The 13,263-nt window shown below is 48.9% G+C and overlaps 1 protein-coding gene across 2 annotated transcripts; it reads left to right on the top strand.

Annotated features, from left to right (window-relative positions):
- Nucleotides 1-3,692: 3,692 nt before the first annotated feature.
- Nucleotides 3,693-11,732, top strand: mazb (MYC-associated zinc finger protein b (purine-binding transcription factor)). 2 transcript variants are annotated; one of them, XM_080542041.1, is made up of 7 exons: nt 3,693-4,080; nt 4,221-4,371; nt 7,444-7,550; nt 8,913-9,160; nt 9,478-9,541; nt 9,941-10,112; nt 11,283-11,732. In XM_080542041.1, exons 1-7 carry the CDS (start codon nt 4,048-4,050, stop codon nt 11,618-11,620), a joined length of 1,113 nt encoding a protein of 370 aa, XP_080398167.1. In that variant the 5' UTR covers nt 3,693-4,047; the 3' UTR covers nt 11,621-11,732. The 2 variants fall into 2 exon arrangements, with proteins under 2 accessions (XP_080398167.1, XP_080398166.1); XM_080542040.1 differs by having other exon boundaries at nt 7,444-7,853.
- Nucleotides 11,733-13,263: the final 1,531 nt, after the last annotated feature.

The following is a 13,263-nucleotide window of genomic DNA, read 5'->3' as shown; positions in this document are numbered from 1 at the left end:
TGTGTGTGTGTGTGCGTGCGTGCAGATGGAGGAGGAGATGTTGGCCTTGCAGAGCGAGCGTTCCGGGGGGATCCGGTCGCTGCTGGAGCGCCAGGCGTGTGAGATGGACACCTACGACTCTGAGAGCCTCCGCCTGGGTCTGAGCAGCCTGGCGCTGACCCCCCTCCCCCCGGGCCACGCCCCCGCAGGCCCCGCCCCCCGCTGGAGCCATGCCCCACACGCCGCCCCCCCACCACATCCCCGCCGCAGCCACAACAGCAGTGGGGGGGGAGGGGGGGGGAGCAGGGTGGAGGCGGCCCACGCCATGGCCATGGCCTTAGGGCTGGGGAGGGACGGGAGGGAGGGGGGGAGGGAGGTGCACCACTCCTCTCGGTCCTCTGCCTCCTCCTCCTCCGCCCCCCCCCACCGCCACCAGCTGCCCCAGCACTACCACCACCAGAGCACGCCCCAGCTGTACCCCCCCCGCGAGAGAGAGAGGGACACGCCCCAGCAGTACCCCCCCCGTGAGAGAGAGAGGGACCGCGAAAGGGATAGAGAGAGGGAGAGGGAGAGGGAGAGAGAGAGGGAGAGGGAGAGGGAGTGGCCTGGAGGGGACCTGGCCCATCCCCACCCTCACCCGTTCGCCCACCACCTCCCCTCCCGCTCCTCCTCCCAGTCCCTGGCCCTGCTGCCCCCCCCGCCCCCGCCCCCCTCCTCCCAGGGCCTGTTCCGGGGGGCGCTGGGGCTGGAGATCCGCGGGGCACCCAGCCTGATGGCCCTGAGGAACAGCCCCCAGCCGCTCAGGAGGACGGCCTCAGGGGGGGGGCAGACGGGGCCAGACGGGGTCCTGAGCCGCAGCACCTCCGTCACCTCACACATCTCCAACGGATCCCACTTGTCCTACTCCTAGAGGGGGAGCCGGGGGGGGGGGGGGGGTCACTGCTGCTCTAAGACAGACAGAGAGAGAGGGAGAGAGTGAGGAGGGGAGAGAAGGGTGATAGAGGAGGAGAGAAGGTAGAGAGAGAGGGAGGAAGAGGAGAAGGGGAGGTAGAGAGAGAGGGTGGGAGAGGAGGGTTGTAGCCATGTCTTCTTCTATGATGTTCTATGTTGGAATGGAGGAAAAGAGATAATGAATGGAGGGAGGGAGAGTGTATGTGTGCGTGTGTGTGCGTGTGCATGCTGTAGTGTGACTGGACAGGAAGGCATTTAGGAACTTGATGACATCACAACACATGTGATTGGTCCATTCCTGTTATTGGTTGTTGTTGTTTTTAAACAAAGAAGAGAGCAGCTGTCTCTTAAAGGGACAGCCACAGGATAACTCTGGTTATGTAAATGATTATGAATACACAGAATGTTTATTAAAGCAACGAGCACTCGCGATGGAGAGACACGTTGATGTGAAAAAAAGAATTTAAAAAGATACAAAATCTTCCTGTCATCCATGACATCATAGTCTCTTTAAGATGACATTATAGAGTCTCTAAGATGACATCTCTGAGTCTCATTAAGATGACATCAGAGTCTCCTTAAGATGACATCATAGTCTCCTTAAGATGACATCACAGAGTCTCATTAAGATGACATCATCACTCCAATGCATGATCAATGTACCGACCAATCACGGCAGAGACGTAACCATGGTTACAGTACTTGCCCCACCGTCCAGCCCGGTCCAGAACTGACCTATCAGAACTGTCATCAGTTTTCTAGTATCAACGACCATCACGTCATTTTGATATTCAGACGAATATTGAACCCAAGATTTAGAGCAAACGCGAAATGCATTTTCTATAAGTGTGGATATTAATGTTACTAATCCTGATATCATTGTTGTTGTAATCATGTACACAGTTTTTCAAAATCTGGTTAAAAGATAAAGTAAAAGAAAAATAGAAGATAAAACATGTTGCATTGTGGGTATGATGTGTGGTTATGAATATGTGACGATTAATACTGACCCATGCGTGTCCTTGTGTGGGTGGAGCGATATTCTGTCTCTAGTTATATTGACACTTTTGTAGACAAAACAATGTATTGCATTTTAAAAACACTTTTGACCCCTGACCCTGCTGAACAGGAACAGGAAGGAGAAATGTCGGGTGTATGAGCCCGCTTCCTCCGGACGGAGATTATCATCTGGATGAATTAGATGGATTATGTTGGGTTTTTGTTTAGTTTTTTTGTTTTTATGGGCCCAAAATGGTGTCTGCTGCTGAGGCCTGGACCAGCCTCCTCCACTGAGCTAGGAAGGACAGGAGCGCTGGGTGGAGCTGATGAACCTGCTAGCAGCCGATTGGCTAGCTTGGTCTGTGTTCTGACAGCCTATTGGCTAGAGTTTGACAACATGTACATCTATCTACGCCTGTAATGCTGGACTCAGACAGACAGACAGGCAGCATCATAATCAGACAGACAGGCAGGCAGGCAGACAGCATCATAACCAGACAGACAGACAGACAGGCAGACAGCATTATAACCAGACAGATAGAAGGACACAGGCAGCCAGACAGCATTGTAACCAGACAGACAGCATCATAATCAGACAGACAGGTGTGTTGTCAGAGCCTTCAGTGGGAGCAGGTCCACATGTCTGAGTGTTCCTCTGGTCCTGATCAGAATTCTGGTCCTGTTGAGTCAGACTGGGTTCTGTTTACATGGAGGGGTTCTGGGTCTGGTTCTGGGTTGACAGTCTTCGACGGTGTTGCAGAAGGGACACTCACAGTAACACTTATTAAATATGAAACTCCGGCCATTCTGAGCTCGAGGGAAAAGAAAAATGGGTCTTTGAAAATGTGTTGAACAAAAAAGCAATTTAAAAAAGATAATAAATTGATATCAACACATGTGATTCTGTCTACATTTCTTCATTTATGAAACGTGTTTTGTGTAACTTGCGTTCACGCCATATAATAGAAGTGACGTTTGTTCCCAGATTGATTGAAACGTCCGTGTTATTTACATATTTAACCAAACATCAAAGCGGTACCGTTTCTGCTCGTGTCTGCTACGGTGTTATTGTTCTATATCGGACTCTGACATCACCGTTCTACCTCGAGCCTCGTCCGTGCGCCGCCGTACCCTTTAAGATGCGCTAGTCGTCGTCGCCGTTAGCGGCTCGTTATTCTCGGTGTTTCCTAATACGCGGTGGCCGCGGCGTGGCTGCATTTAGCACCGGGAGAGAGCTATTTCTGATCGGTCTGTCAAACACGGTAGTGGCTTTTCTGTCGGCCAAGACCCCGGTAGGAGGGGAGGCGGAAATAAAGGGGGTGTCCGAAGAGAAAATACCATCCCTTTAAGAGCGACTGGGACATAGCGGTGCGAGAAAAGGAGAGGAGGGGGAGAAGAAAGAGGAATTAAAAAAGAAAAGGAAGAAAGAGACAGGGAGGGAGGAGGGAGAGCGAGCGATAAAAAAAGAAAGATGACATCGTCCTCGTTGAAGCGCCGAGGTGGAGCGGCGGGCTGCGGCCGGGATAGGGTGCTCTCCGCCGGGTTCAGGGCCTGAATCAACACCGAGGCTTCGACAAACAGCCGAGTGGCCTACTGGGCGAATCGGAAAAATAGATTAATAAATTAAAAGCATGGACTGTTACTCTTTACAAATGCGTTTAATAGAACACTGATCATAGTTATCACGATGGGTAAAATGCATTGATTCAATTGAATAAGACCTTTTTCTGTATATGTATACGGCCGTAGAAATAAGATTGATTTAGTGCGCGCAGACAAGCCGTCGTTGGTGTGAGATATGCGTGTTTAAATCCTTGTGGTTTCATGAATTAAAGTTAGAAAGCAAAGTGAGGGAGAGAGAGAGAGAGTGAGAGAGCCCAGTCCACTCCGCAGCCCAGCCAGACGCCTGCGGGGATGTTAATTGTTCTAACGCTTCTATGAGAGACTCAGTATTTCTACAAACTACATGTTTTGATTGGTGTTGGTCGGGTTATACAGCAGCAGTGTGCTGCCTGTCGTCCAGTCACAGACGCTCAGCCTCTCTTCTCTACGGGAGAATGACCGCGGGTCTGTAGTTTGGATCAGAATTAAAGCTGACTCTCCTGGCTTTGGTGCAAAATGGATGCTGCTTGGAGCAATTTTCTCTTCCAGGTAAGCAGTTATAACTGACTCCCTCTCTAGCCTGTGTGAGTGTGTGTGTCTGTAGTCCTGCCTGCAGAATGGTGTAACGGGTGTCCTGGTCTGTATTTACCATGGAGGAGAGATGTGATGGCGTGTGTTTCTTCCTGCAGACCACGCCCACCCAGAGCCAAGTGGAGGGATCCCTCCAATCAGAGCTCATACAGGTCCACACGGCCTCCCCCCAGACCCCGCCCACTGAGCACATAGCCCCGCCCCCCTCCACGGTGGACACGGCGGCCCTGAACGAGGAGCCGCTGCCCGGTGAGCATGACGACGCCCCCCCCCCCATTGCTCCTCCTGACGCCCCCCCCCCCATTGCTCCTGACGCCCCCCCCCCCATTGCTCCTGACGCCCCCCTCCATTGCTCCTGGCACCCCCCCCCCTTTCCTGACGACGCCCCCCCCCCCTTCCTGACGATGCCACCCCCTCCCCCCACCCCGGCAACGCACCCCCCTCCTGACGACGCACCCCCCCATCCTGACACGATGCCCCACTCCTGACGGTTCCTGTTACATTTACATTACATTTAGCAGACGCCTTATTAGGCATTAGGGTTGGTCGGTTTACAATTTGTATACCGTTTTATACCGTTAAACCGCTCCCGAATGAAACCCCGGTTTTCGGTTAAACCGCAGGATTCGAAATTACATTGTTTTAGGGCTTTGACGGAGCTGCAAATTTTCGAACAATGGGGCCCTATTCCATACTATTACAATACATTCATGTCGAACACCGTGAAAACACCGGAAGCACAGTCGCAACACAATAAGGCTACTTCATAGTTTCACAAATATACATAGTAGGCTACACCGTACATGACAATACATGGAACACATAAAAGACATGAAACACTTAACATACCTAGCTCTGCTTATCGAGGGTGCAAGGAAGATTTTGAGTGGGATGCAAAAGTTTGGGCAACCCTGGTTTTAATGTCTGTTACAATTAATCTCCAAGTGATTAAAAGCAAACCTGAACACTAAATGCTACGTTAGGTTAAACATGACACATTTCTGAACATTTTAAAGCAAGGTTTCTTTTTATTTTCATTTTTCAGAGTTGATAAAAAATAAAAAAGGAAAAGGGCCCTGTGCAAAAGTTTGGGAACCCTTTTGGATTATTCTTTGTTACCTTTGGAGAAGATGATTACTAAGGTCCAGACGAAGGTGATTTACTTGTTAGGGCTTCAATGAGGCAGGTGAATATAATTCCAGGGTTGAACTATATATTCAGAAGTAACTCCATGCCTTCTAAAGTATCCGACTGCAGTGGCTGTTGTGTCTGGTGTTAAAAACCATGGGTTCCTCTTAACAGTTGTCCAAGGATCAAGAATAGTTCACTTCCACCATCAAGGAGAAGGCTACAAAAAACTCTTGCAACGTTTCAAACTACCACTGTCAGAAACATCATCAGAAATTGGAAAATAAATGGAACAGTTGAAGTCAAGGCAAGATCTGTAAGTCCAAGAAAATGTTCAGATAGAATGGCCCGATCTCTGGTGAGAAATGCTCAGAAGAACCCACACATCACTGCAAAAGAGCTGAAAAGAGTAGCAGACACCGGTCTAGTTGTTCACAGGACAACAATACAGCGTACCTTAAACAACAAAGACCTACATGGCAGAGTTGCCAGAAAGAAGCCTGTCCTACGACCTCAACACAAAATTAAGCGTCTGAAGTATGCAAAAGAAAACCTTGAGAAACCTGAAGCCTATTGGAACAATGTACTTTCAACTGACGAAACCAAAATTGAACTTTTTGGCCACAAGCAAAGAAGGTATGTTTGGAGAAAAAAGGATTTGTTTGTGAAGCATTTGTAGAGAAGAACACCTTGCCAACTGGAGGTGGATCCATTATGCTTTGGGGTTGTGTAGCAGCCGGGGGCACAGGCAATATTGTGCGGGTGGAAGGAAGAATGGATTCCACCAAATATCAAGACATTCTAGAGGATAATATTCGAAGGTCAGTCCAGAAATTTAAGTTGAAGAGAGGTTGGGTATTCCAGCAAGAAGCATACCTCAAAATCAACCATCAGGTACCTCCAGGAAAGATGGATGAAGGTTTGTAATGGCCATCACAATCCCCAGACTTGAATATTATTGTATTTCTGAGCTAAAGGTGTTCTGCCTGGAAGAATGGGGAAAAATTCCCAAAACAAGAATTGAAAGACTCTTAGCTGGCTACAGGAAGCGTTTGCCAGCTGTTATAGTTGCTCGAGGAGGAGTTACAAAGTACTAGCTACAAAGTACTTCCCAAACTTTTGCACAAGGCCTTGTTTCCTTGTTTTATTATTTTAAAACTGTAGAAAGTGGAAAAAAATAAATAAATCTTGCTTTAAAATGTGATGAAATATGTAATGTTTAACTTTGTACAATTTAGAGGTTAGGTTTGCTTCTTTTCGCTTAGATATTAATTGTAAAAGGCATTTTGACTAGGGTTGCCCAGGTTTTGCCCAGGTTTTTTGCACCCCACTGTATGAGAACTATAAGAACGACATCTTCGAACAGTGTCTTAATTTGAACTGCTAGAAAGCATTTGAACTGCTCTTCCCCTTTGTCATTAGCTTGGTTCTTACACAAAGTTTACGCAAAGTTTAAACTGCTGCTCAAGGTATTTCAGTTTTTGAATACTGCTCAATCAGAATTATGCAGTGAACAATGAGAAAGTGGCATGTGGTTTTTATGAAAAGCTTGAAACCATAAAAACCACATTCCACTTTCTCATTAAAGCAACGTGACTCTGACTCGTCTTGAACTGTCTGCAGCAAAGAAAACGCTATCAAAATAAAAGTACCCATGGTAGAGCTTTCAAAATAAATGTAGTAATACCCCATGGATAAATACAGCATTACATTTGCGGTCACTTAGTGATCGCGTATCCTTCTGAGAAGCGGTCACATGACATGCGATTATAATTGCTTCTAAATAGTATTTTATGTCAGGTTATTTATTTTACAAATATTTTTTTTTACAAAACGTTCTGTCATCACTTTCAATAGCGTCTTCAACCACACAGATCATGGCGCTGGACAAACACTCTTATGCCGTCTATTATATATAGGAATCTATATATACGGTATATAGACGGTATTGAATAAAACCATGTTATTTTCTAAACATCAGTGGAAAGGCTGGCTTTTGATTTTGGCCATTTGATTTCCACCAGAGAAGGGGATCGGTCACTTACAGGCTTGTGACAATAGGCAGTCATCTCTCATTCTGCTCGCTCCTCTTTCACCTTCTTCATGCAAATCTTACACACAGCAACACAACTAGAGACACTAACCACCCCTCTCTCTCCCCCCCTCCCTCTCTCTCTCCCCCCCCTCCCACAGTGAAGCCCGCGGCCCGCCCCCCCCGGGTGCCTCATGTCTGCTCCATCTGCAGTAAACAGTTCAAGAACAACTACAACCTGCGGCGCCACCAGTCGGTCCACACAGGGGTACGCATGAAGGGGGGCGGAGCCAGCCGCCCGCAGGAGGAGGGGCCTAAGGAGGGCGTGGCCGGCCCAGCTCCGCAACAGCAGCAGGTGGGGGGAGGGGCCGGGGGGAGGGCGGAGAGGCACACCGTCCCCCTCTCCCTCCTCCACCTCTCCGTCCCTCCCCCTCTCCCCCCGCAGAGCGCACTGGCGTGTAGTCAGGAGGGCGAAGGCATTGCCATGGCGAGCGTAGCGGCTAGCGTAAACCCCCATGCTCCTCGTCCTGCTGCTGTCGTCATGGCGGCGGGCGCCGGGGCGACAGTACAGGTGGGTCAGGTGATGATGATGTCATAAACAATCGTCTGACTCTGGTTCGTCTGCATGGTGTGACCCAACGGCAAGTTAACGGCATAATAGGAGTACCAAACTGTAGTATACTTAAAATTAGTTAACAAAACTGTAGTATACTTAAAATGACTTAAACAAACTGTAGGATACTTAAAATGAGTTCACCAAACTGAAGTATACTTAAAATTAGTTAATCAAACTGAAGTATACTTACAATTAGTTAATCAAACTGAAGTATACTTAAAATTAGTTAACCAAACTGAAGTATACTTACAATTAGTTAATCAAACTGAAGTATACTTAAAATTAGTTAACCAAATTGTAGGCTACTTAAAATTAGTTAACCAAACTGAAGTATACTTAAAATTAATTAACCAAACTGTAGTATACTTAAAATTAGTTAACCAAACTGTAGGATACTTAAATTGCCATGATGCCTTGCTAGATGGTCCCACAGCGGACAGGCAGCAGCCTGATGGTTGCGTTCCAGATAACGATTCCTCAGTATGTTTGTTGCCAACTGACGACAGTATGGTCTGTTAGCAACTAGACGCTAGCAGCTAGGCGTTAGCTGCTAGGCGTTAGCAGATAGGCGTTAGCCGTTGGGCGCTAGCAGATAGGGGTTAGCCGCTAAGCGTTAGCAGTTAGAAGGCTGTGAACTTGTTGGGTCACTGTCTGTGATGGAGAGAAGCTAGTAGATGGAACAGCAGTACAGGAGGATGAGGAAAGATAGAAGAGAAGTAAAGGGGGATGAGGAAAGATAGAGACGTTTCTGCATGTTGTACAATCATGAAACAAGTTTGTCTGTGACGGGAGGCTGGGGCAGGTAGAAATCGAAGGCCGGGCTCATTGTAACGCATGGAACGGAATGAGGAACATGTTTGATATCATTCCTCATTTCATCCCGTGCATCACAATGAGCGAGGCCTCCGATTTCTACCTCCACCATCCTCCCTTGGTGTGTGTGACCTGGGCTGTGTGTGTATCAGATTGTTCCACTAGCCGCATCTCTGTACTGCCCCCCCCCTTCCCCCACAGAGGCCAGCCAACTCGGCCCCCACCCCGGTGAGGAAGAACCATGCGTGTGACACGTGTGGGAAGGCGTTCCGTGATGTGTACCACCTGAACCGCCACCGCCTGTCCCACTCTGACGAGAAGCCCTTCTCCTGCCCTGTCTGCCAGCAGAGGTTCAAGAGGAAGGACAGGATGAGCCACCACGTCCGCTCCCACCAGGGGGGGGTGGAGAAGCCCTACGTCTGCCCCCACTGTGCCAAGGCCTTCTCCAGGTCATTACCAGACCAGACCCAGACCCAGAACTAGACTAGACCCAGTCCCAGACCCAGACCCGACCCAGACCAGACCAGTCCCAGATCAGACCATACCAGTCCCAGATCAGACCCAGAACTTACCAGACCCAGACCATACCAGACCCAGACAATACCACACCCAGACCATACCAGACCCAGACCCAGACCAGAGCCGACCCAGACCCAGACGAGTCCCAGATCAGACCAGACCCATTTTTGCCCAAAAATTGTGAGACCATTATTTAGACCTCAGGTCTCATTTCACCTCTCTAATGCCGCCCCCACTCTCTCCTCAGACCGGACCATCTCAACAGTCATGTGCGCCAGGTCCACTCATCAGAACGCCCCTTCAAGTGTCCGGTACTTGATGTTTGTGCTACTTAATATCCTAATAAACACTGAACATACCAAACACACACACACACACTCACTCACACACACACACACACACACACACTAACGGAACGCACACACACTCACAGACACACCAAAGACTTGCACTGAACACACACACGCACCAACGCACACACACACACACACACACACTCACATTCACGCCGAACACAAACACACAAATCAAACACAGACACACACACACTCACTCTTCTCCTCCTCTTCCTCTCCTCTTCCTCTCCTTCCTCCTCCTCTTCCTCTTCTTGACCCTCCTCCTCATCCTCTTCTTCCCCCTCCTCCCTACTCTGTATTGATAATGATGATGATGATGATGATCATCATCTTCCTCCTCTTGTCTCGTTCCAGACGTGTGAGTCGAGCTTCGCCACGCGGGACCGTCTCCGTGCTCACATGATTCGCCACGAGGAGAAGGTTCCCTGTCACATCTGTGGCAAGCTGCTGTCCGCCGCCTACATAACAGATCACATGAGGGTCCACAACCAATCACAGCACCACGCCTGCCACCTCTGTAACCGCAGTGAGTTACACACACACACCATCGTATTATCTTAGTTATGTTATTTCAATGTATTATAGACCTTTTCTTTATAACAAGCATAACAAAAAAAAATGTCTAGCAGCTGAGCTGGTAGCTGTGTGTCTAATGTTAGCTATCTAATCTTACATGTTTTAAGGCTGATTTGTGCATGACAGTTCCTTACAACACTTACAACACACTTAGTATGTCATTTTAGTCATATTCAAATCGACTGTATTAGTGTATTATAATTTAATTATACATTATAAATAATGTGTCACTAGCATATTTCTCTGTATGGTAAAAGTACACTTAAATTAGATAGAGAACACATTGGTATTTACAGTATGTCCTTTTAATTTTCAACCTTTATTAAGGCTCTGTAACTCTTGCAGCAGGTCAGCTGACCTGAAGGCTTCTGATTGGTCCAAAGAGCTGAAGGCCAATCAGGAGGCCTGCAGGCTTCTGAGCTTCCCTTGGTCCTAATTTTGCAGTCAAGGTCATCCACATAATTGAGGGATAACAGGAATCATACAAAGCTGAAGGGTATCGCTGTTATAGACGTCATAGAGCGCTCTGAAATCAGTTAATTTACGAACGGTCAGTTAAAAGTCTTAACAAACTAACTAGCTAACATTACCATCATTTCGCTGGCAACCAACAACTTTACGTTATCCTGCTGACATTAATGTTGACTTTAGCTAGCTTTCTGTTGCTAACTTTAGTGATGTTGACTGTAGATAGCCTACTCGTTAACTAACGTGACCATTTTCATCTTTAAAAATGTATTCAAATTAACGTTAATTCATCCCATTCATAAACATGATTAGTACCTATTTTGTTACACGTACGTAGATGTGTGTTCAATATTACTCTATAGAGTACCAATCAAGCGGCAACGATAACATTTTGCAACAACTTGCTCAGACATTTTTAGATTGGAATGTTCAGATGCTCGGACAAACCGTCTTTTCAGTCAGAGCGCCCAGTGTGTGGGCTGAGCGCTCCCAGACCACAGTCCTCTGAATTTTCCAACGGGGACGCTCTGAGTGCTCTGAATATACTTTTTTCTCCGCCTGGCGGCAGTGATACTGTAGAGACTGTTGCCTATGAAGCTTTATAACTCCTCATCCCCCTCCTCTTGCCCCCCCCCCCCTTCTCCCCCTCCAGGTTTCACCACCCTGACCTACCTACGCGTCCACGCCCAGAAGCATCACGGCCAGGAGTGGAAGGAGGGTGCAGGGGGATTTGGCGGGGGTGGGTCCGGGGGGGTGCTGGTGTGCCAGTTGTGTGGGGTGCACTGTAAGACCCCCACCCAGCTGCAGGGTCACATGGGCACCCACAGCAGCGGCCCACCCCCTTCCCCCGTCCCCTCGGCTGGGGGGGGCGGCGCCTCTGTCTCCCTGGGCAACATGGTGACCGCCCCCACCGTCTACGTCAGCGGGAATGCCGTGGTCGACCTGCTGGTGTCAGACTGCTCTAGCATCGCCCCCCAGTCTCATAGCTAGGATGCCCCCCCCAGTCTCATAGCTAGGATGCCCCCCCCAGTCTCATAGCTAGGACCCCCCCCCTTAGAACCCCCCCCCCCCCCAGTCTCATAGGTAGGACCCCCCCTTAGAACCCCCCCCAGTCTCAGAGCTAGGACCCCCCCTCCCGCCTCGCTGGCCTCAGACAGGACACCCCCCCCTCTGCCCCCCAGTAGCCCCCAGGCCAAAAGACCTGGGGTCAGTGTGGAGGAGAAGAGGAAGATGAGGAGGAGTGTGTTATGACTGTTTGCTGATTTAATGACACTAAAGACTACAAACATGGACGCTGCGAGTCGTCCCAGCATGTGGTGTCATGTACTGTACCCCCCCCCCCCCCAAGCCTGGGTCCTGCTTCTCTTTGTCTGTCTGTCTGTACATCTGTCACACCAACCAACGTGGGGGGGGTGAGGAAGGAGGGGACGACAACGACACTATGTTCTATCTCATTCACCCTGTTGTGATGGTGTGGGGGTAGGTGGGAGGAGCCTATCTGTCGTGTTCTGGGATGGTTTCTGAAAGGTACTAGAGAGCATTGGTCGCAGTGGCATTCAGGAGTGGCGAGGTCCGGGTTAGTCAGATATGACGTACTGTATCAACACGTCTGGCTTCCTGTTGCTGTATCTGCCTCTTCCTCTCTGGTGGTGGTGGTGGCCATTTTAACTGACAAAGAAGATGCTACTCTTTTCAGCCAGACGTAGGACTGAGCCCACCAGCCCCCCTTGCAGGCCAGCAACCATCCTGCACTCCGTTAGAAGTCATCGGCCACCAGGGGGGCTGCTGCCTCCTCTTGTACACGGTTTAGAACTCATATTTTTAAAGAAAAAAAAAAGTAGATTTATTTCAGAAGAAACGTCGCCATTTTGTTTGCGTGTGCACCTGTCATCGCCATAGTCTTCTTTGTTTTGGTCATGGTAACCAAGGTAACTAAGAGTCCCGTCACCATGGTAACCTCCTCCGTTAGACGTAGACATGTGACACCACGTGTAGCAGCTCACAGTGTTCCTAAACACACCTCAGACGCCCTGCCCCGCCCCCGCCACCCAGGGACTCTGGAAAGAGGAGGAGGGGGAGGGGGAGGGCCTTGGATTGTTTGACTGTAGTCGTGGTTCATGTGTGATGATGATGATGTCATGGTGGAAGGAAGGTCAGAGATCAGGTGAAGATGAGGTCGTCCAGGAAGCTGGTACTGATGGTGTGTTCATTTGTTTTGGAACTAGGAAACTCTGAAATATCCAACTGTGAAACTCGTTCAAAGACAAGAGCAGAGTTTCATACCAGAGAAGACCCTGTCTGACCCTGTCTGAACCAGTCTGACCCAAGCTGACCCTGTCTGACCCAGGCTGTTGACAGGTGATCTTGACCTCAGAGATAGCAGCATCACATGAAGGCAGCATGCGTCTGATGGCCCTCCTGTCAGCTGGTCAGCTGGTCACCTGGTCTGCTCTACTACTTCCTGGTTTAGTGTTGGTAATGTTTATCTCAGAATCCGTAGAATAACTATCATTTGTTCTTCCTGTTGAGAAACGTAGTGATTTGATAAAGTTGTTATTTTAGGTTTCCTGCATTAAGCTGACAGTAGAGTAACGCTGCTGCCTTGACTAGGGACCTGTACAGCTATGAACATC

This window comes from Nansenia antarctica (genome assembly GCF_963989245.1).
Source record: "Nansenia antarctica genome assembly, chromosome: 11".
NCBI lineage: Eukaryota > Metazoa > Chordata > Actinopteri > Argentiniformes > Microstomatidae > Nansenia > Nansenia antarctica.
Note: the sequence above shows the minus strand (reverse complement) of the source record. Positions and strands in the feature narration are given on the sequence as shown.